Consider the following 24,486-nt stretch of genomic DNA (forward strand, 5'->3'; position numbering starts at 1 on the left):
TAAGTGGTGAAAAACGACGGTCCAGAGATTTCAGGTTTTTGTCTTGGTGGTCTAGCTTCAATTGATTCACGCTTTCATCTATGATATCCAAGTGTTTTTTTTTCAAGATCAAAAACACACCTAACACAAGAATCAACCTTGTTTTCTTCTTTTAATTAATGAAAACTATTTACTATCAGAGATTTCTAGTTCGAATTTGTATAAAATGAGAAAGCGATATAACTTTTACTTTTTCTTGAATAAAAAAGTTAGTGGGCATATACAACAGAGTAATAATTACTTTAAATCTAAGCACGGTTATTTGAAAAGCGGTAATTAGCTTAATATAGTATGTATAAGTCACCAATTAAATGAATTTAACACACACACATACAATGTCATGTGATATAAGTTTAGAATAAAATTTTTCGTTCAAATATCATACAAAATTAAATAAATCAATAATCATGTGATTAAATGGGATGATAGAATTGTACTTTGAAGTGGTGTCATATAATTTGCATAATTTTTTTTGTTAAATGCTTGATTTTTACATTATTGTATGAGTATGTATATTTTTTCCTTTTTTTTGTCAATAACATATTTTTGGTATTATCAATAATTTCTTTATGAAGCTCAATATTTGACTAATCTCAGTGGTCTATTGGTTAAGTGCTCGGGCGCGAGATTGGTAGATCCTGGGTTCGAATCTCGAAAGTGCGGGATTGTGGATGCGCACTGCTGAGGAGTCCCATAATAGGACGAAACGACCGTCCAGTGTTTCCAGGTTTTCCATGGTGTTCTAGCTTCAATTGACTCATGATCTCAACTCTATAATCTTTTTTTTTGTTCATTCCTTTATTAACTTGTGGCGTTTTAATGTGCAACATCGCAAACTTTAACATATTTAGTCGATTCACTTCAATGTAAATTGTTATGTATTTTGGTAATGATTTAAGTTTAAACCCCAAATCATTGTGATGAAATCATAAGGTATACAGATTTTGGGCTTTTATTAATTGTAGATTCGTAGGTACGAATTCTACATAGTTTGAATAGATGGCTAGTACATTGTTTTTCAAAAAGACATCCATCTATGATAAAAACCATTTTTAGATAGTCTAATGTCCTGCTTTGATTGTAAACAAAATTTCAAGAAATAAAACTATAGTTCTACAAAATAATCAATTGCTTGTTTTGTTGACTTTAAACTGAATAAAATTAAAAATAGTTGCATCAAGTCGACATTATTTTCAAATAGAAGGAAAGGTAATTTCAACATTTTGTTAATAAAGATGGATTAGTTTACAGTAAGTTCAGTGTCTATTGGGAATGTTTTCATTTATTGTTTATTTTCAAATATGTACACTGATCATATTTTTATGTCCAAACTGCTCTCATCTTTAAACTGAGTTGATCTTCATAAAAAATTCAAATATTTAATAATTCCAACTGATCTTGATAATCCTTTATATTACAAGTAGTATTGTTTATACAAGATGCACAACTTCACTTGAATAATTGTCTCTCTAGCTTTAAAATAAGAGAGAAACTAGATACTTATCAAAGTCTCTGTAATTCCATGTAATTAATTCATTAACCCACTAGATTTTCGATTGTTAACTGGTAAAATTACTTGGGTTTATACAAATAAATATATCATTAGCAACTAAGTCCCCGTAGTAGCTGAGGGGAATCCCTATAGTTGATTAAGGAGGATCTCATGTGAATATTTGTATGAGTGTTGGTGAGGTCAACCTACGCATAATGAAAGCTCAGGCTGGTTACATCAATCTACATTGTCTTCTGCAAGATCGTGATACTAGTCTGGAAGTACAATGTTGGGTTTACATCCCATCGGTCAGAACAGCTCTGTGCGAAACCTGGCTTATCCCAGATGAGGATGTTAGGCAAATCTCTGTGTTTTATCATCGTTGTCTTCGAAAGATTACTGACATCGAACGACAACACAATGTTGCAGCGTAACCACGACAATCCAGCTAGTGTCATCAACTTGAAACACCGGTTTTGGTGGCTTGATCAACTTCTACGAGAATCATCATAACGGCTTACATATCACGCATTATTTGCTAACGCTGGAACTGGATGGAAAAGAGAGAAGAATAGTCAGTTTATGACATGACACCGTGGTACAAAAGAAAGTCGTATGAAACTGGCATCTGTTCAACTGATAGATTATAACTAACAAGCCGATAAATGTGTTTTACAATCTGTACTTAAAGATTTCTCATTTTTCACAAGAAAAGCACTTCTAACAATTTAGATTGATATTATGAATTGATCAATGTTAGACCACCATTAAAAACGTGGAAGCACTGGACGTCCATTTCGTCTTGGCACGTAACTCTTCAGCAGTGCGCATCCACGACCCCACATACGAAACTCGAACCCAAAACCTTCGGTCTCGCGCGCGAACACCTAACCTCTAGATCACTGAGCCGGCATCCAACGGCGTTTATGTCTAACTTCCACCAATTCATGATATTGAGCGACCGTCCACTACTGTCTTTAGGAGTAACTGCCTCACAATAGACACGGTTAAACTCTACTGGTCACAGCTTCTCACTGGAATTCCAGGAAATCTATCTTGAAGCTAGTTACTAGTGAGGACACGAATCACTCATACATAAATATTTTATTTGTGAAAAGTCGATTTCGGCGAAGCGTTAAAACGAAACAGAATTTTAATCGTTGAAATTCATTTATATGTAATGCAACTAAAGTACAGAATTGACAACAAACTTCAGACGGATAATGATAATAAAAAACCATAACACTTTGTGACTAAACCCGTAAACAAAATCATAAAAACTTTTTTTAATGAAGGCAACATAAGTTAGCGTCATAAAATATCTACACTGGAAGTTTTAAGAATGAAAAACTGTTTCTTTGTTTAAGTTTCCTGGCTAATTTATCACGTGCCCAACCCACCCATTGTTTTTATGTTGGTCAAGTGCTAATAGACAGTTTGATTTCCAATAAATAAATTGTTAGTAATCATAGGCCATATATGATCTTCAGATAATTCTTGAGGTTTATGGAGACTTGTAGATTATTTCAATCTGCTTGCAATGGGTATATGCCTGTGGCAATGAGAGTAGCATTGTAAACTCTTTCATATATTGTAACATCTATCACAGATAGCAATGAACAGTACATAGCATCTACAAGAAATATTCTAGTTTACTATTTATTTCTCATGTTTAATTAACAGTAAAAACAATCATCTTATTGTGATAATAGTAATCTTTGTGAAATTCGTGTAAATAATAAAAATAATGGTAAATTATTCTATGTTTGTATGTGTATTTTTATTTGCTGTCAAATTAGCAACCAAGATGGGAAAAATAGCCAACACTTTTTTTAAAAAAAATACGCTAATAGAAAAACATTATGACTTCTAAATGGAAAATAGTTTTCATTCAACTTTTACACAATTGCTACAACAAAATGAGAAATTAATTCACTGAATAGATAATAATAATAATAATACTAAAACTATAGAGGAAGATTACCGATGAATATTAAAGGAGGATAATAATAATAATAAGAAGGATACTAAACAATAACAATCTCTAAATAAAATAAAAACTTTCAAAATACCCGCAACCAGAACAGATATACACACACATACACAAAACAAAAAATTGATAAGTGAATAGAGAATATTTAGATTATACAGAAAATATAAGAATGATTTCATCAAATCTTTTGTAATTCATAAACTCTACTTATACGTGTGTGCGTAATCGGTTTTTGTTTAATATATATATATTGAAAATTGAGATTAAAAAGAAGAGAAAAACTAAAACAATTTCATGTTCTTTATTACAAACATGTTTATTATGTCTATAGTAATTGAAGGGTAAATATATCTGGTGAATAATAACAATAAATGAACAAAAAAATACACATTAGGAATAGAAAGGGGCCCACTAAAAAAGAATATCTAGAAAGAACTGTAAGAAGTGGAATATAGTAAGGAAGTGGACAACCTTTTCTTAACGAAGGAAAAACAAAGGAATAAAATATATCACAGCCATAATATATTAAAAAGTAAGTAGTTGGTTGATATTTTCTTTGTATATAAACTTCACAACAAATAAATTATCAGTAACATATGGATTTACAATAAGATTAGGGACTAGAGCTGCGTAGTGCATCTGAAGATGATGATGTTGATTTTGATGTATACTCAACTTGATCTGTATCAGATGATATGGAATTCGATGATGATGAATGTTCACTGACGAGATGAGTATGCTGAATAGTTGTAGAGCCAGTAATAGAAGAAATAGTAGTGTTGATGTTATTGATATTAGATGGTGCAGTTGATGTAATAGGATTACTATTAGTAGATAATTTAGCTAACGAACGATAGGAATCTAGCCATTCTTCTACCATGTTATCGACAAGTACGTGTTTTGAATGTAATCGCAATCGGGCAAGCGGTAGTCCCCGTCTTGTACATACCACATCTAACCATTCTTGAAGAAGTGTATGAGACATTTTAGCCTGTAATAATAATAATGATAATAATAATCTCATTTTAAAAATGCAAGTTATTTACCAAATACAAGTTTATGTAATCGGCCAAGAACTACATTTGGTAGTTCCTGGACAATGACGGTGAAAATACAGAAAAGTTTGCTTTCTTCGCCAATTCTCATTGCATCGCATGACTGTTAAAATTTTACGGCAAAGTATAAGAAGGTAAAAACGTTTGCTGCCCTGATTTACTTATAGGTCAGTCATTTTCATCAAAATAGACCATGTGAAATAATGAACTTTGTTCCTGTAATGGTGATCTCGCTCTATGTTTCAAAATTATGCTGGTTGATGTGTACTTTGATGAGGACTTTTCTTTGGGATGGAATAATGATAGGATTTATGTGTTACTGAACTTCTAGACCGATTTCTAAAAATTAACGGATACTCATTTAGTAGAGGGTTTCCAGACTGTATTTTGAAATCTACGATTGTATCCAAAGTACAGATGCGTTGGGTTACAACAAATAGCACCTCACTAAGACTAGTTTACATTACAACAGGCAGAAGTTGTAAATACTTAGATGTTGACCTGGTGATGTGACAACTGGTAAAAATACGAGTGACTCGACCCACTAGCTATACAAGGCTTTCTGTATAAGTTTTCTGCTTAACTCAGCTTTCATAATTGTTAGCTGAAGTCGACTGTCAATATAAACAAATTCATAAACTTTACTTCATTGGATATGCTTTAGACAAAACTCAGTATTAACTTTATACGAGCTATAGACAGAGCTGAGAAACCAAACAATGGACGATAGGTGACGTGCGACTGAACCCCAAATAATATATGTATCTCCCATAAGATCTAATACAGCTACATATATCCTTAGTGTAAATATATAGTTAGTTAACGTTCAATACAATCAATCAGTTAAATCCAACTTTTACTGATACATTATTACAAAGAGATTATAACTAAAGAAAAAATGGTTGTTTAAGAATAACCCAACATAATTGCTTCGCAATGGTTATCCTTATTCTTCGGAATGGAATCAAGAACTTTTTTACCTCTTTTTCTGTAGTAAAATGTATTGGTAACAAAACTCCTTGTCTGTCAACGAGCGGAAGATATACGAAAGCATTTTGTTGAGATATTGCACCAGGTAAGGTTGTTCCACAGCTGGTTAACGATGACTCTGTTGAAGAAACTAGTTGCGTTTCTGAAAGAGATGTTGATGGAGGAACAGTAGTGAGTGGCACTTGAGTATAATTACTTGTTTCATCCAGAGGTGTAGGACTATGTCTACGTGAAGATGTACGAGGAGAAGCATACGGTGAAAAGGTAACTCCAGTTGTTTGGTTGGTATCTGCAGTTGATTCACTGCATACACCACTCGAGGATAAGGGACACGGTTCAATGGGTACAAGTGCAGTAAAATGACCTCGCGTAAAGCCCAAAACAATGGGATTCCGAGAACAAGAGCATTTTTCCCAGAGAAGTGGAAGATAAATACCTAGAAATAATTTGAAAATACAGCAATCATGTTTATAAATGAATATTTTTAACAACAGATGAAACAAACATTAACGACTCGTTAAATCAGGAGGCTTCATACATATATTTTATAGTTTAAAAGTGATTTAACTATGCATTGATGAAAGATGATGAAAATCACGGAGGACTATTGGACGACTGTTTTATTTTGGCGTACAACTACTACTCAATTCAGTAATGCACAAATACAACTCTTCACCACTGGGCCGATACAATACCATTAGACCACCACATCCGAATAAAATGTTCGATATTTTCAACTTCATTCCGATGCTTTCTCTTATTGAATTCCTTTCCAGATATTAATTTACAATAAATATCATCTGAAGAAGAAATCATTTAGAAGCAGTGATACTAACAATTTAAATGTCAGATAGTATAGTAAACCATTGGACTTAGAAAAAAAATCCCTGATAGTACATCAATATCACATGACAGTATATGTATAGTGATGATGGTTAAAAATATATTTGAAGGACATAGTGATGACTGAAGAACTGATCTAATAAAAATTAGCACTTATACATTAGATACAGGCAGGATAATAAACTAACCTTGAAAATTAGCTATCCCTATTGGTTCACCGCGATAATTTTTTATGTACTTTACACCATAGACAATAATTGGTCGGCGAAGGACATGACTTAAAGCGAATATATGGATTTGTTCTAAAGCTTCACCTAAACGAAGAGTAATTAGTGAAATTTATAATCGACAATCACTAATAAATACGCAAAACATTATATAGACTGACATTAACTTTATGTGTATTTACACGGAAATTTTGTTTTAAAAGTGTGTTTGCCAGTTTCTAGGAAAACATTTACTTGCATAATTCAAATTGAAGTCGATAAAATAAGCTAGTCAATGGTGAATTGCACTAATTTTCATTAAATTTAAACTTGAGGATTGAAATGTATGGAATTCATACAATTATAAATGGTCAACCATTTGAAAAATGTTTATTCCATATCTCTTGTTCACTACTGCTGATGAATTTCTAAATTAAATTAAAATACCACTTATTCATTATGTGATTGCTTGAAAAATTCTCTCACAATAAATGAGATGAAGGAAGCATTTTCAACTAGGGACAATATATATATTTGACTATTTTCAACTTTGAAAGAAATCATCCAGAGATATGCATGTTGAAGAGATTTTTTCCTCTAGAATAAAATCATCTTAATCAAGAGGTAGGGTAATAATAATAGTAAACATAAGGAGTAGCAACAAAATCATACACGATGATTATAACTGTACCATCACCTATAACCTAAATGGTTAATTATTTTCTGGATAAATCTTAAGAAAGTTCCGTACGTAGAGTTCATTTACTTGAGCAGATTTTTCCGTACAAACTATTAGATGAATTGGAGTCCTCAACCCCACCCAGTCGATAAAATATAAAGTCTTGGATTACTTATTTCTGTTGGTAATATACAGACTATATAGGTTGATTATACAGAAAGCCAGTAGATCGAAGGAAATAAGCTTTAGAAAGTTTTTGTTACTTTCTTTATTTTACAATTTAAAGTATTGCATCCGTTAAAGGACTGGATGAAATTAAATCACAACTGTTACGGGCTTCAAACATGATCAATAAAATGAGAGTTAGTTAGAAATAGAATCTTTTGGAATTCATTCAGGGATTCGGAATGCACCAACAGATTCGAATGCTAGCGTTGATAGTTAAACAGATGACATACAAGGCAGAATTGGGGAGTTAAACTTTATGATGCCAGGTGACTCCCTATGTGGTGTGTGCTACTGATGTCAACAGATATAAGTAGTATGTATCATCAGTTGAAAGTGAAATGCCTGGAGGCAGAAGGTTAAGATCAAAGAAAAGAGAACGAGAAAAAAAGATTGGTATGGAAACGAAGGAAAAATGAAGTTTGAGACGATTGACTGACATTTGCGAAAGGAACAGTCAAGTTTGAGACAATTGATTGACCTTTTGCAAATTAAGTATTTACTACATGGTTCTCAGATTTTACTAAGATGTTCTGTAATTTTGTATTTAAATACATTCGATTGGCCCACTTGTTTTCTTGTTCACTACACCCTCACTAAATATCGATCACTATTTCAATCAAGTACGTAATGATGATTTCCAGTACTATTTATGAGGTAAATCTTTGAAATGTGTACATTCTTGAAACCTCAGTGGTAATCAAATTTACAAAGTTGTTGAAAAAAGAAGGAAAATAATGCATTACATGATTATTTATAGGTAAATTAGTTTGTATATTTTAGGCAGTATTTAACAAACAAATGTTTTATGAAATTTTTATTACGTATTGTTATGTTTTGACTTATTAATTATTGTCATACGCAAATGATTTACTTAGTTTTGTTGAAAATATCTTAGTTAAGTAATTTATCTTGTTACAAAAAACCAATGGATTTCTTCTAAGTCTATTGCGCTGATGGACTCTCGTAAACTCATCTCATCAGGCTCTAAACACGATGAAGAGCGAAAGCAAATCAGATCTAGGTTAACCAAAAGTCTACGGAACGATCGTGAGCAGTGGTGGGCAACAAAAGCAAAAGAAATGGAAAAGGCAGTAGCTGTAGGCAACACCAGACAACTTTCCAGACTAATAAGAGAAACCAGAATAAAGAAGTCAAGTGTAAGCGAGACAATCTCGGGAAAAGACGAAACTCTTATCTGCTCTCAGCCCAGACATTTAGAACGATGGGTGGAACACTTTAAAGAACAGTTTAGCAGGCCTTCAGACACTAGCAAGCTATCATCTGACTTTACAACCTCAAGTGGTGTCCAACAAGGCTGTCCACTATCTCCACTTTTGTTTAACTTCATCATGGACCTACTGTTGGAAATAACGCTCTCATCGACTGAATTTTCAGGAATTGATTTCCTACCAGGAGGTTCACTTATCGACTTAGAATACGCAGATGACATAGTCCTGTTTGGTGAAGACACTGACAAAATGCAGAGTCTTCTGTTGGAACTGAGTAACAATCCCAGAATATTTGGAATGCGTCTCTCCCCCTCTAAACGCAAATTGCTGCTTCAGGACTGAACTGTGTCAACAACTGAACTAGAGATAGGGGGTGAAGTAGTCGAACGCGTCGACAACTTCACTTATCTTGAAAGTCTGATCAGCCCTAATGGGTTGGTGTCTGACAAATCTCAACACAGATTAAAAAAGCTCGTTTGGCTTTTGCCAACTTACGTCACCTATGGTGAAGGCGAGATATCCATCTGTCAATTAAGGGATGAGTATACTGTACAGCATTTTTTCCTGTCCTACTTTACGGCTGCGAAACGTGGTCATTAGGAGTAGAAGGTACTCGTAAGTGAATAGCATTTAACCATATATGCCTTAGAAATATTGCTCGCATCTGCTGGGATCACCACGTAAGTAATAGTGAGGTTAGACACAGGGTATTAGGGAATAATAGAAAGTCAGTTGATGAGGTTGTGAATCTTTATCAACTGAGATGGTTGGGCCACGTGTTACGTATACCTGAACACCGATTACCACGACGCGCTATGCTGACTAGTATTGGGGATGTTTGAAAGAGAGTTAAGGGCGGCCAAACCAAAACATGGCATCAGTGCTTGAAGTTACTATCTTCTAGTCTGAGCCATATTGGTAGATGAAGACTATTTGGTTGGGGTCCGCGTGACTATCGTAACCAATGGTTGGAGACTCTGTGTGATATGGCTCAGAATCGATCACAATGTCGTAGGTGTATACACCCTCTGTCTTCCCTTAAACTATGAAATTAAAATTGCTTCATATCTTTCTTTCTTCCTGTACCATATCCTTTTATACAATCTTTCTTTTATATATTACCACCATTAAATTAACTACATCTATGAATTTGGTGTTCATCTTTTTGTGCTAGTGAGGTATAGCAACTTGGAACGATGCATATATGCGCCTGGTCCTATGTTGTAGCTGACTGGCTGACTGAATCACATGTTAGAAATCATAATGATAAAAAGTAGTTGTAACCGGTCATCTGACTTATTAATATTTTAACTGAAAATTTGAGAAATGGAAATTCCCATGCTACACCGATCGATTGCAAAATATGTTAGTGTAACTAAAGGGGATAGTATTAGAGATGCAGAATATATTAAAGTTAAACAAACTTCAGCATACATAAAACAAGACTTCAGATAGAAAAGAACATATAACTTGTTCTGTTGTATCGTGATGGATAAGCAAAGTTTAACAATCAGTAAAAGTGCACCATTTCAGTAACTAATGAAAGGATATGACACATGAATGTTACTACGTAATTCCGTTATGAATCTTGACTGAGCTCTCAAAAAATAAAAAAACTTAGAACAATCCAATCTCTATGAAATAATTCCTTTAGTAGCCTTACGTGGTTGACATGCCGCTGTAAGTACATTTTCCCAATCCCTTTGGCATTGATCTTCATCTAAGATATAATGACATGCAGCTTGTAATGCTTCATAGTCGCGCCAGCGTGGATAAAAATTTGCTTCACAATTTTGAAGACTTTCAGCAAGTGTGCGACGTAGACAATTTTCTCTGTCAAATACTCCCCAACAAGCCTAAAACGGAAGAGATATCCATTCACAATTTAGTCACTTTGTTTACTAGAAAGTACTTGGAATAACTGGAACTGCATTAAAAACAACATGACATAAAGACGTTAAGAGCAAACGCAATGTCAGTTAAAGAATATTTCATATATTGTATCCCAATGTTATATTCTCTCATTATCATGTATCCAGAAGAGTAATAAAAATCTACAATTCGAGATCAGGTATTTTGTACAAAATTGAAAGTAATCATTCCATGAGCATTGGAGATTTGGCATGCTGTTAGATGATTCTAAGGTATGTGCAGAATTCCTGAGAAAATATCAGTGTTTTCCTAACCTATCGTTTGTAATCTTGGTAGAAAATTCAAAGAAACATGGATGACGGTTTCGTAATAACGTGGATTCATTTGGGTTAGACGATCACGCCATTGAGTGCTGGCTCAGTGGTCTAGAAGTTAAGCATTCACGCACAAGACTGAAGGTCTTGGGTTCCATTCTTGGATGTGGGGGCGTGGATATTCACCACTTAGGAGTCGCATACTAGGACAAAACGACTGTCGAGTACTTCCAGGTTTTTAACGTTGATTCAGCGAAGATTAGATCGCGATTTAAACTAGTAAACCTGATTATCCAAAAACTCTAAATCATTGAAAATCTTATATATTTCAAAGGAGAGGTTTCGTTTGAAAAAGAGTAGTTGAAGATATTGACACCTTCTGTTACCTTTAATAGATAAATGACAAACAAATCGAATGTAAAATTCATTGACATAATTTTTATACGACAAATTCGCCATTGCTTACTATTTATTTTGGTAAGCAAATTGAAAATGTTACTTCTATATTTTACAATACAACAACCGTTTAGTATAATTTCATACACAAATGTATGGAGCATTCGGCTACTTTGCATAGTCCTTCTTTTAACAGAAGAGTAATTATTTCACCAAGCACTAACCTGTAAGACGCTATCTAGCAGACAATCACCTGCTGTTCGATTCCACAAGGCAAATAGACGACTCGATTGCTTTTGTCCAGGGATAAACCACCAATTGATTGCTTTAGCCTCATCTTCCAACTCTACAGTTAACATCGAGAGTAAAAAAAATCAGTAACAGAATTTGTCGAACTGTGTTAATGATGAATGTCTTCGTAATAAAACGGTATTCATTCAGACAATCAAAACACCTAAATTACATTCCATCATACTTTTTTTGAGCATCACTAGGTGAAGAAAAAAGAACCGTAAACTTCAGAGTAGCTTGTTTGAAAATGGAAGTAAACAAAAGCACATCAACAAGGAAAAGTTACAAATACGTATTCGCCACTTATTTTTACATAGCTTGAACATTCTTGTAATTTGGTATAAGAATGATAAGACAAACAATGAATCACTGCCCAAGGCTCGGTTTATCTTGTGATATTAACAAAGTGAGTAAACTGATTTCTATGTATCCGAATAATTAAAATGAAATGATTAAAGATCCATAGGATAACAGAATCTATATTCCTATGAATATGAGTATCTTTGTTAAAATATAGGATTTACCATCACACCTGGAACATCATATTACTAGTAATTACGCTAAGAAATTATTTAATTGCTTGGTAAATGTGAATTATGTGAAGTGTCTTGTAAATAATACTGTCAGAGACTTGGACAATTTGAACCAGCTTCTATGATTTATCGCGACAATCTATTCGGAAGCGAAGTTCATGGTTATGTAATTCTTGGTGATTTCTCAACATAAGATATTGCTAGTCATATCGCATTGGACAATAATTATCTATAAAATTCGGGCTCTACATTCTGGCTCACTGAGATGATACTTCACTATTGTTGATAAGTGATATTTTGAAATGGTATCAGGCTACCATAAAATTGAATAAATCAGAATATATCTTTTGTAAGTTTTAGTAATTGGGGAAATAACGAAAGCAATCTCCAATTTGTTACCGCGATTACTATGTTGTTTAATAATTTCTTTTAATCATTTTGTCCCCAAATGCCGTGGTACGACCGAGAGTGGGGAGAGTTCGCTCTCCCTTTCCAAATGCTTTCACATGGCCACGTGTATATAGCCTCTGACAGGGAAGTCCTATTCATTGCCTTCTCGTGGCGAGGGTGTTGTTTACGAAATTGCGAGGACGGAAAGCGAATGTCCGGCGCTTTAACCGGAATGGTGGACACGGAGCGTCCACCTAGGGGAATTGGAAAACCCTGATCCCGAACCAATGGTGCACATGGGCTCCAGTATCCTGATGGAACAAATGGCGTATGAATCAATCGTTGGTCACCGGCTACCATGAGACTGCATCTCCTTACGATGCTCCACTGCCTTGTGAATTAGACCTTTAGGTCAAATGCTCCGGGTGTGGCCCCCTAAGAAAACCACCTGCTTCGGTTTGGGCACCTGGGCAGTATCACAGCCCTCACACAAATCGAATGAGATTTGTGTGGCGCATATATATCTGGTGCCTCTTTGTACCAATATTTATGTGTTTAAATAAATAAATAGCTTTCTTCTTGCCAAGGGAATAATTGTTATTCAGTTGAATATTATTATTTTTAAGTTGGATTCTTCTTTCATATTTCGTTGTAAAAGTTTATAATCAGAGTTCTCATTCACAATTCTATTGAAAGTTAATAGTTTTTTTTACACATAATGTATGTATTAGTGTACCTTTATTAAGATTATCACATGATAAGTGAAGTTTTCCATATAATCAAAATATTAAAGAACCCGTGTATTACATAAAAGATTGTGTATGCAATCACATTTTGTGTTTTCTTTCCACAAGGAAATCAGTAAATAAATACACATACACACAAACGGTGTGTAATGTACATCTATTAAAATGACGCACATTTAAAACTGTCATACAGTTATATTCGCGTTAAAGATCTACAGTTTCTTTTTTTAGATATAATCAATATGAAGTGAGATTGATTCACAGATAGAAATAAAAAGATCCACAATAGAATACTGAACAAAATCAGTAAAAATTAACCGATACAATTTTGTGTTAGACATATTTTGTAATTTCTCGACACAGCGAAGCTTTTATCTTGTCGAGTGAAAAAAACGGAAACATTTAAGGGTTTAGAGAGACCCAAAGATATGTTACTACTGATCCAGTAGGTAAGAATCCAGTGATTGGAAAATCGAATCATTTTTGGAGTTAATCAAAGTGATAGTGAATATGAATATTCCTTGATGAGCACGATAAACTTCTCGAAGTTAGGAAATGACTTTTATTATATCGCTTTTGAATCAGTAGTTAAACAGTGATTTAGTCGATCCGAAACTGACAAATAGAAAAATAGATGTTCTAAATTATAAAAATTCATACAGTTTTGACATTAAAAAGATCACGAACCTGATTGAGCTTGCATATCGCATAATTCCGACAAGAGCAATTGTTTTACTGGAGCAGGGAATTTTGTAATTGAATAAGGCAAAGCAAAAGTTCCCCATTCAGAAAAATAAGCGCATGGAAAGTCTCCTTTACAGTGTTTTACCGTTTTTGCTAATAGATCTCGTAATTCGCCAGCAATATGAGGGCTAGCTTGACACGGCATCCACTTACTTCTAGTGACTTGAGTCTTATTTATATTACCTGGTGTTCGATTCAAAATTAATTGAAGTGAGGGATGTATTTGATTTCCTGTCAGTGGACTGCTTAATTTACGATTTACTTGAATGTTTCTACTGTGAGTTTGCTGAGTATCTTGAAATGAAGGATTCAATGTGGAGTTACGCAGATTATTGCTTGAAAGAGAAAAAGTATTTGAAGTTGTAACGGACATTGAGACGTTCGTTGCAATGGTAGTACTATTCGATGAAGTAATGACCGAGGTGGTACTCGACGAATTCATAGGTAGTGTGGAATGCTTCGATCCAGAACCAACAGATATAGCGCTACTAGTAGCTTGTAGGCCAATTAAAGCAATAAATAAGTTGATTAAATCCGTACGACAGAATCGAAGTGCTAGATCCACCAATGTCCAGCCAGATCGAAATTTATATCCAGGAGACAATGTGTAGTCCAGATTACTGTAAACAATTCCACTATCGCAACTCGGAATAGTTGTTTTATGAGAATAGCAGCTGCTGCCGGGTAGCTGACTCAAATTTGTATCATCAAATCGTTTTGGATAATGATCAATATTTGAAAAAGTTGTCGATATATCACAAGTGGTAGTTGATTGCATATACGAATTCAAATAGCGGCACTCCTATTAGAAATTTTCAAGTAAAAATAATGAATGTAACGAGAATCCTGAGGACCATGTTTAAAAAAAACACCGAAATATCTGCACCAATAAACCAATAACTTGTTAAACACATGCCAAAAAGGTTGGTAATGTATGTCTTAGAAACGATGTGTATATCTGTCACTTAAATGGAAAATCGCATTCTACTCTGTAGGTTGAGAGGTTTTATGGAGATAAGTATTACCCAAAAGTGTGTCAAAGTAGAGTACTCTATTGCAAGCTCATTTTTAACACCTGTGTATGGTAGCAACATGGACTAGGTAGCGTGTAGCAGTTCACTTAGGATCACTACAAATATACCCTTGGAAAGTCAGGGATATATGTAAGTTCCAAGCATCTGATTACAGGTGTTTTAAAAACATTGCTCCCAGATTATACGGTTAAGCAACTACAATTACGTGGATTTAAACACCTAACTTAAGTAAATTGATGGAATTCGGAAATTACGAACTGGAAAATACAACGATTGTCCATCCTAAACACTTGATTTAAGTTATCACATTTAAAGTGGTATGAAAATATTGATGATTGACATCGCAATACATTATATGATATTCGACTCAAAAACAATGATTTTTTATGCGATATTAGCAAGGAATATCAGTCATCAAAAATTTTCTGTTTTTCGATTACGTATTTGATTCTTCGCTTAGGAAAAATAACACAGAAATGCTTTATATTCGTACATACATATAGGGATTCATCTGCCCTCACAGCATTATGTAAATTTTAAAAACCATACTTCTATAGTAGAAAGCTAACGAGGTCAACATGACACAATTGTACATCCCACCCAATTAGATAAGTGCGCAGTATGGATTTATTATGTAACTAATTCATATCATAAATAATAGTCTGGGTGGAATAAGTTAGGAAAACAAAAACTTGAGGTATTTGGACTTTTAATTTATTTAATTTGAAATTTTAAGATAGTAATTATGACTGAATAGTTTATACATACAACAAAAACCATAGCTCGAATAGCTTAGAGTCTGTGACTTTGTCGCTACACAACGTACGAACCTCTTCAATAGAATGAAATTCCATGGAGTTGCATGTATGCCTGGTTGATAGGAAATGTTGCTAAATAAATAACGTAGGTTCATAGCTTTCGAATAAGTGACTCCAACAAATTTTTGGAGTATGATTGTTGAGAACAGATAATTATTGGGATGTTTAATTCAGTACAAATTCCAAACAATTTTACTAATGTATTTATATAAAAAGATGCTCTAAAGTGCTGAGTATTGTGGAGAACATTACTTCGTACATTTCTGTTTAACAACCTAAACAATATGAAAACACTATAAAATACTGACAAACATGATTAAAAACGAAAACATTTTATATAATCAAAAACCTTCGTAATAGAGACTGAATCCTGATCAAGACCAGTACCTACAAAAGTGAAATTTATTTTGCCTATAAAATTTTAAGGAATACGTGTAGACGAAAATTTTTCACGCATAAAACACTCACATGTTTTGTTAGTTTTCGTTCTATTCTACCATTACCAAGTATGTAACGCTCAATTGGTGCTACATCACCGTTTACCACAGCAACACATGCTGACAGCCATAAACGATCACGAGAAGTTAATGGTGTATTATTTGAAATATTTGATTTTGGGCGCCGATTACAATTTAAACTGGATGAATTAGATGAAACACATGTTGAATTACTATTTTTGCTCTCAGTATCTTCACAATCAACTACACATATTGGTTGTGGTGGAGATGCGAAGCACATTACACAGTGTTTACTTTTAGGCCAGTTTTCATATGTACATTCAATACATGTCCATTTACCGGATGGTGATAAAGATGTTGTAGTAGGAGGAGATAACCATGTTGAAGAAGCTTGTTTAGAAACTTCAACATCTAAAACTGGTGAATCACAGAGAACCTCAAAACACTGTTCACACTTAAAGTTTTGTCGTTGATTAAGATAAGTACATGACTGGCACTTTATCAGTTGCGTAGAATCGAAAACAGCCTCGGCACAAGACTTGTTAATTTTTTCAGAATCTTTAGACGACAAATGTAAAAGTTGCATTTCATCTTCGATAAGGGTTGAGCTTCTTGGTGTACCACACAAAGTACACTTAAATGCTGCTGGCCAATTGTCATACGTACATACGGCACAAGGCCACTTAGAGCCAACATCCATGTGTCTGGAACAATTTTCAAATGCAAAAGTTAATTTTAAGATTTTAAATTCACATATTTATGTTTGGAAAAAGAAAAAACGCGACTTAATAACTGTGCTACCGAACATGGATTACAAACAGATGGATCCTTAGAGCAATCTGAAGTCCATAATTTCTTCTGTTTGATGCCGACAGTTTTGTGTTTGGTGGCACCACATCAGACTAACTTTAAACTTCATGCTCATTGAAACAAAGGGTGGTTGTTAAAGAAAGTTGTGATCAAACCAGACAATCGTGGATAGGATACTTAGATCTCACATATGTGAGATACAACCAGTAGTATTGGTAGTTAAGACGTCATTCCTTATAGCAGACCGATGAGGCTATTGACCCAAGCATCAGAATTAACTGCTATTAAACAACGAGAGGACTCGGCACTGGGACAGATTTTTATCTAGTAAAATAACAAGCTCATTTACGAAATATGAAATATAAAACTAAGTATAAGACTTCATTAAACCATTCAATGATACAGGATAGGAGTTTTATAGGTCATTGACCCATAAAATAAAGGCTTGAATATTATTGTAAAACTCTAGAACGATGATCTACTACTCAATATATGGATTGCTTAGACTTCTTAGTCGGATTGATTCAGTGCTTATTTCGGGCGAAAACAGACATTGGGAATGACTGAGTATCCCCACCATGTGCTTCTACCATGTCAAGCAAGACATATTCACAGCTAGACCAGTTACTTTGTCCTTACTAAGAGCCTGACAACCTTATTAATTGTGATCATTTAGTGGTTCACATGTATGATATGAATATTTTTGGAGACATCTGTCAAGTACTTACGGATCTCTCATCTCCCTCTATTAATAAATGTATCTCGGAGACTAAATACTTACACCACAGAGATAAATGGACGAATATCGTCATCAAAATATTACGAAGGAACGCGTGTAAAATAAACGTTTAACGAGCTGAGCAACTTTAACCATAGTAAGATTAGGTCTTTACTCATACTATATACAAACACAAGTCATCTCTGTGCTACCTTACAAACATGAACTGTGATCATTAAGAGAGAAAGGTTTATGAAGGTTCTATGTTTTTAATATCGACGTCTTCTAAGCTTTTTTCCCATATAGTAGAACCATCGGATTAACTATCGTGTCATTAATAGAAGAGTTCCAAGTTAAGAAATTAAGTCATCTGATAACAAATCTATACGCCGTGATAATACTTATTAGTTTTCACTATTAAACATGGTCACCAAAGTAAAGCAGTAGTTTGATGTTGCATGAAACAGTCATAAGTATTTTGGCTTAACTAAACCGATTTTGTCTCCAGAACGGAAATCTGGAAACGTCACCTTTACAACTTTTTTTAGAGAAACAGGCGATAAATGCGTCCAAGATTTAAAAAAGGACTTCTCGGAGTAATCATTCGACGGTTCCTACAGAAAACATTAATCCAACCCACTGTTATGAAAAGCGTTGGGAAAGTTTCAGTTTTTGAAGAGTAAAAGCACTAGTCACCTCAAAGTACACCAGAGAGTCATTACTAATGTGTCTTTTTATACGTCTTCCTGCCACTAAATTATTTTTCAGTATTTCTGTTTCGTCATGCGAAATATTTTCAGTGTGACAAAAATAGACACAGTAAGTTGGTTTGTAAAACAGTTGTTTGTTTTGCCGCTATTAATGCTAAACTCTGTAATTCAGACCCGATTAGTTTGAATGATTCTAATAATCATATAATATTCCTATTTACAACTTCCAGTAATTCACTTCATATTCAGAAACGGTTATATTTGTCCAGTGGTGCTTCTACGATTTTATTGTTGAAACTGAAAGTATCAAATCCATCATTTCAGTTGGAAAGTTGAAGTTTTTGAATCCCAATTCTAAAATTAAACCTATCAAAGTCTCTATTTTGAGTATCAATAGTCATAAACTCCCTGTACTTAGGTGAATTAATTTGCTGATTCGAGACGATAAATTTTCAACTACAAATTGTGGATTCTTTATCACTGATTGTGGACCATCTATCCCGAGTTTAAAAAATTTAAGGATGTTTCAGTGACAGCTTTCCTTATTGACCAATAAAGAGGGTTATAGTAAAATGCTTGAGAAATTATTAAACATAGAATCGAAGTGCGAAGACGTGCTCGCAATTTTAAAGCTCTCTTATTCTGATACTCTTTAGTGATCGGAAGCTCAGATGGGGACAACGAATTGTATTTTGATACGAAATTACAGTTTTTGATAAAGTGTGAAAACCATACGTTCAATACTTCATTTGCAAATCCCCCATAAAATGTCTCAGACTTTATCATTCCTTCATTGACATAACAATTACTCTCTGCTCCCGTTCTCTTCGATTCGATCTCCCCAACCTTCTGCTGACAGGCATTCCACTTCTGACTGGTGTTATATACTACTTGTCTGTCAACATAAGTGGCATGCACCAGACCTCAAGTAGAAAATGACAAGACCTTGGAAACAACGGTCAATTCCATTACTGCTGAGAAATTAAAGAATCAGGAGAGGGGAGTAGATAGAGTCTTTCAGTGCAGAATTGCCATACCATACTCAAAAGAAACAATGATGAGATTGCTTAAACAAAAACTGTTCGTTCGAATATGGGACGTTTATAATCTACCGATGTTACAACTTGATGAGGAATTGATTTCCCGCAAACTACGAAAGGTTCGCTAAATGAGGTCGATAAATCTATGGTTCAAACGCAAGCCAGTCACAACAAGCGAATACGCCACAAGGATGGACCAATTATACGGAATTAAAGCAAGCGATTCGAAGTTTGTAACCAGAATCTAATGCTCAAATAAGACTGAAAACTATTCATCTGATCAACATTTATGGAGTACGGATCAGCCTTTAAAGGGACGCTGACATCAGCAGGAGGTCTCAAATAAATAATAAGTTTACGAGTCACCAGACCACCATTAAAATTTGTAGGGAAAGTATAGGAGTCAAAATAGCAGAACCAAAGTTATTGAGCAATATACAAATAACATAATATGATAAAGCTGAAAGAAGTCAAGTAGTAATATTCAAAATTGAAATTTAAGTTGCAAAAAAAGAATATCTCACTACCCTTTTAAACAGTTTTGAGCCATGTCACCAAGTGTATTCAGCTACTGATTATTGACATCTAGGAACGAAATTTACAGTCCAGTATCAATAGTTACTGTCTCCACCTTTATACATGACTACTAAAAATATTGACTAGTACATCATTCAAAACGATTAACTGAAATATTGTTTGAGCGGATGTGTCAATATATTGAAGAATGACTACACTGTTGCCCATTCAAGCTGTTCCGGTGATTAATTACCAAGTGAAATAAAATGCAACTAAAGTTGTCCACATTCATACAATGATCTGGAGGACTTATTCGTAGTTCTGTGTACGAGTTCCTGTACCAAACATACTTTAATACTGAAAGTAGATATTATGAACTAGGTATACTTCGTTCTGTTTCACTGTGCTATGACGATACAGACCCAATCTCCCTGTTTGGGAGTAAATTTTGTTCGTTTTGGGTACATTTTAGGGAAGATGCAACAGAAAACTTAGGAGAGATGACACAAATCTCAAAACATTTTGTGTATTTCCCCAAATTTATCCCGCGATCTTATAAACTTCGGAGTTTTTCTCCTAAAATTTCCCCAAAATTAGGTAGAACTATAGTTGAGTGAACTAAATACAAATATGAAGCTTGTACTATCAAGGTTCACTGACCGCCAAGATCCGCGTCAATTTGACTGTGGACTATCCAGTCAACAGTTCCCTTTGTCATCAGAAGAGGAACTGGGAACTTTGGACGCTTGTCTAGAGCAAAAAGACGTGAGGGACAGATTTGTAAGCACACAACATGATTTTTATCATTCATTCCTATTACAGATGGCTATGTTGACACGTCTAATGGATGATGATCCTAAAACCTCTATGCGATATATTCTGTCCTACATCATGAAACCGGAAGTCGCCATTAATTTCACATTGCTGGGTACTTCATCAAAAAGAGCGATTCAGAAGTGCAGGTTTTACGGCTGCGCACGAAGTAAGATATATAAGGTTTTTAAACTTCAGGTGCACTGACTAATCGTTTCCTGTCGTCATCTATCAACGAGAAAGACCTTGCGAAACTCTATGACATGGCTACGCAAAGTTATTTCCACGACATGAGAGATAAAGTCCAGAAGCGTCATCGACGTAACAAAGAACACGTATGTACGGCTTTAAAGTGATTACTGTTTTTGCATTATCTATAGGAACAGTCTTTCGTAATCAAGGATATAACCGTAAGTCCAGCTTCAAGTACCTTCTTGTGCAAAACAAGTTTCCTAGATTCAATAACGTTTTTATTTATCACATTTTAGAATTCACAAGAATTGTTTGACTTTCCATAGTCCAACAGGCTTGGTGGAAATCAAGAATACGTGAAATGCCTGGTCCGTGACAATTACATATGGAGCCTTGATACTGTACCATCTGCCAACTGCTCATTACTTTGTACATTGAAGAACTTTTTGTTTTCAATAAAAATTTGCAAATTATACCATATTTTACGTACTTTACATAATTCGTGTGCTGTGTTGTGGGAATGAAAGCGAACACAGGAGGCGGTTGCGGTAAATGCATTAGTGTGTATGTAGTGGTAAAGCAGTGAATGTAGCGGATGTTGAAGGTATAAGTCGGAAATTCGTCCGATATTTGGGGGAAAAGTCGGATATTTAGGGGAAAAGTCGGCTATTCGTCGGATATTTAGGGGAAAAGTCGGCTATTCGTCGGATATTTAGGGGAGAAGTCGGCTATTCGTCGGATATTTAGGGGAAAAGTCGGTTATTCGTCGGATATTTAGGGGAAAAGTCGGCTATTCGTCGGATATTTAGGGGAAAAGTCGGTTATTCGTCGGATATTTAGGGGAAAAGTCGGCTATTCGTCGGATATTTAGGGGAAAAGTCGGTTATTCGTCGGATATTTAGGGGAAAAGTCGGCTATTCGTCGGATATTTAGGGGAAAAGTCGGCTATTCGTCGGATATTTAGGGGAAAAGTCGGCTATTCGTCGGATATTTAGGGGAAAAGTCGGTTATCCGTCGGATATTTAGGGGAGAAATCGGTAATTTAGCGACATTTGAAAAACAGAGCGACAGAAAGGGGAAATTACGCTTTATTTCCCCCGGACAGGCGAAAAAGCAGACATTTCGATGCATTTCCCCTTTATTTACGACTTATTTTCCAATGCATTTTCCGCTTTATTTCCCCTTTGTTCGCCTTTATTTCCCCTTTATTGGTTGTTTGGGTACAAAACTTATCACGACTTTGGGGGAAACCCCGGATTTCCCCAAAGTTTCTTCAAAATAGGGAGATTGCGAATGTCTAAATAGTACAAGTCAACAATTTTGATGAGGCCAAGTTTATGGATTCCCTAATTCAAACTTAGTTTAAATTTTTGACGGTATGTCCCGCCAAAAAATCTTTCAGCCGAAAACATTTTTGCCCCAAATGTGCTTATTAATCGCTGTCCTTAAAAACCCATTTAAGCTTGCTACTTTTGTTTAGAAGATTACACACATTAAAGACAAATAAGATAAGAATTTACCGGTTTTTCTAAAATACTACATTATCCACACTTCCGAAATCACCGCCAGAATAAGAACAAATTGACCGAAAGGTTTGATGGATCAAAACAAAGTTCGAGCTTGACACTGAGCATCAGGGATCTAAAACGGTAATGTATGGATTAGAAATCGCTTTTCCCTATTTCTCAACTATTGTATACCTGTCCAGTTCAATCGGCGTTGACGCGCTCAATCTCGCGAATTATTGGTTTACGCGTTCGAGTGGATCACCTGCAAACGGTGTTGCTGCATTCACTTTAACACCAATAGTGTTTAACATTAATAATGCCGACTTGTGTCGTGGGTGACACTCTTTGGTTTCTGGTTTTCTGTTTGATATTCATCAGCTAAGTTATCGAACTAATATGCAACACACATCGTTTATCATTCTGTGTAGACAATTTCGGCATACCACTCACAATTCCAATTTTCCTTCTACGACCTTTGTGCAATGTAGTAACAATCAATAATCTATTGTCCTCTGATTGCTTAGTTACAATGTTTATGCATGACGAAATAAAAAATTCATTTCTTCAGGGTAATACTTCCGAACTTCCAGTTACCCTACTAAATATATTTACTACCATAATTGGACACTTACAAAACCAAAACTGTCAACGACATTGACTGGCTCTTGTTATACCCTAGCGAAGACATAAGTACGGGTAACTCCCAGGACCTATCATTGAACTAATATTCTATATATATTCCTATTGTATAACTATTCGGTAACTAGATTATGTATATGTATATTCATCTTATCATAAGCTTCATTTTGACTTACCGATTATTATTATACGATTTACTGTTCCTAAATTATGCTCATTTTATTGATTACTGTCTCCCACGTTCACAGCCACATTTGGCCTGATCTTGTACAAATATTATTTGCTATTTTATGGTGTGATGTGGTCTGTCTGTCTGGTATATAAACAAAGTGTGCTTGAAATAAACGATTCGCATAACAGAAGCTGTCATTGGTGTTCTGAACTCAAGTGGAAGGGTTAGGCGGATAAAAGATCAATAAGGACGCTAGATTACTCATACTGATCGAACGTCATTGATTGTCACAGTGTTAAGGTCGAAGAATTCGTATTTCCATTGGTGGATTAATCACGTGAATAAAAGCCGGACATGAAAACCAATAACGAATTAGGGATAAGTCCTTTGTTTATTCTGTAAAGTCGTAGCAAATTGGCGACGACCTTGGTCAAGTCACAACAGCTCTCAGATTTAAATGAACACCAGCTGATGACCAACTTACCATACTACCACCGTAATATCATCACTGAGCGAAATCTTTGCCTTATTTATCTGAAAAACTGAACGGAACTTCAGAAATTTAGACTATTTTTTATTATCGTTACTGTAGATCATTTAACATTTATGCAAACCATTTGTTTTTATTAGGCACATAAACAAACCCCAAGTTCCTAGGTTTATTACAACTCGCTATTCCCGAACATTGGCTCCATCCATTTTGCAAATTGTCTGTTCAATAAATAAATTAATATATTTGTAATATCCCAATGAGTAGAAAAATTAGATTTTCTGACGTTTCGTGACTCAGTGTAAGCCACTTTTTCAGAGAATAAATAACCAAATTCACATTAATCCAAGTTTAAATAGTGCAACGGAACAACACGAATATAAGGTGATCAATCAGAAAACAGGTCTGAATAAATTCAGACCAGAAAAATCCGGTCATTTATTCTCTAAAGAAGTGGCTTACACTGAGTCACGAAACGTCAGAAAATCTAATTTTTCTGCTCATTGGGATATAGCAAATATATCAATT

General features: G+C 34.7%; 2 protein-coding genes across 3 annotated transcripts; one reads left to right on the forward strand and one right to left on the reverse strand.

The window, feature by feature from the left end:
* Positions 1-3,291: 3,291 nt before the first annotated feature.
* Positions 3,292-17,050, reverse strand: Smp_052350 (TRABID protein (C64 family); the record flags this gene model as incomplete). Its single annotated transcript, XM_018799329.1, has 7 exons — positions 3,292-4,515; positions 5,560-6,005; positions 6,601-6,726; positions 10,418-10,610; positions 11,561-11,682; positions 13,984-14,842; positions 16,361-17,050. The coding sequence occupies 7 exons, from the start codon at positions 17,048-17,050 to the stop codon at positions 4,138-4,140; spliced, it is 2,814 nt and encodes a 937-aa protein (XP_018651129.1). The 3' UTR covers positions 3,292-4,137.
* Positions 17,051-20,774: 3,724 nt separating this feature from the next.
* Smp_189180.1 (hypothetical protein) lies at positions 20,775-21,621 on the forward strand (the record flags this gene model as incomplete). Of its 2 annotated transcripts, XM_018799330.1 has the most annotated exons (5): positions 20,775-20,924; positions 20,967-21,126; positions 21,156-21,292; positions 21,338-21,367; positions 21,446-21,621. In XM_018799330.1, 5 exons carry the CDS (start codon positions 20,775-20,777, stop codon positions 21,473-21,475), a joined length of 507 nt encoding a protein of 168 aa, XP_018651131.1. In that variant the 3' UTR covers positions 21,476-21,621. The 2 variants fall into 2 exon arrangements, with proteins under 2 accessions (XP_018651131.1, XP_018651130.1); XM_018799332.1 differs by having other exon boundaries at positions 20,967-21,292.
* Positions 21,622-24,486: the final 2,865 nt, after the last annotated feature.

Source organism: Schistosoma mansoni, chromosome 3 (assembly GCF_000237925.1).
Source record: "Schistosoma mansoni strain Puerto Rico chromosome 3, complete genome".
NCBI classification, from domain to species: Eukaryota; Metazoa; Platyhelminthes; class Trematoda; order Strigeidida; family Schistosomatidae; genus Schistosoma; species Schistosoma mansoni.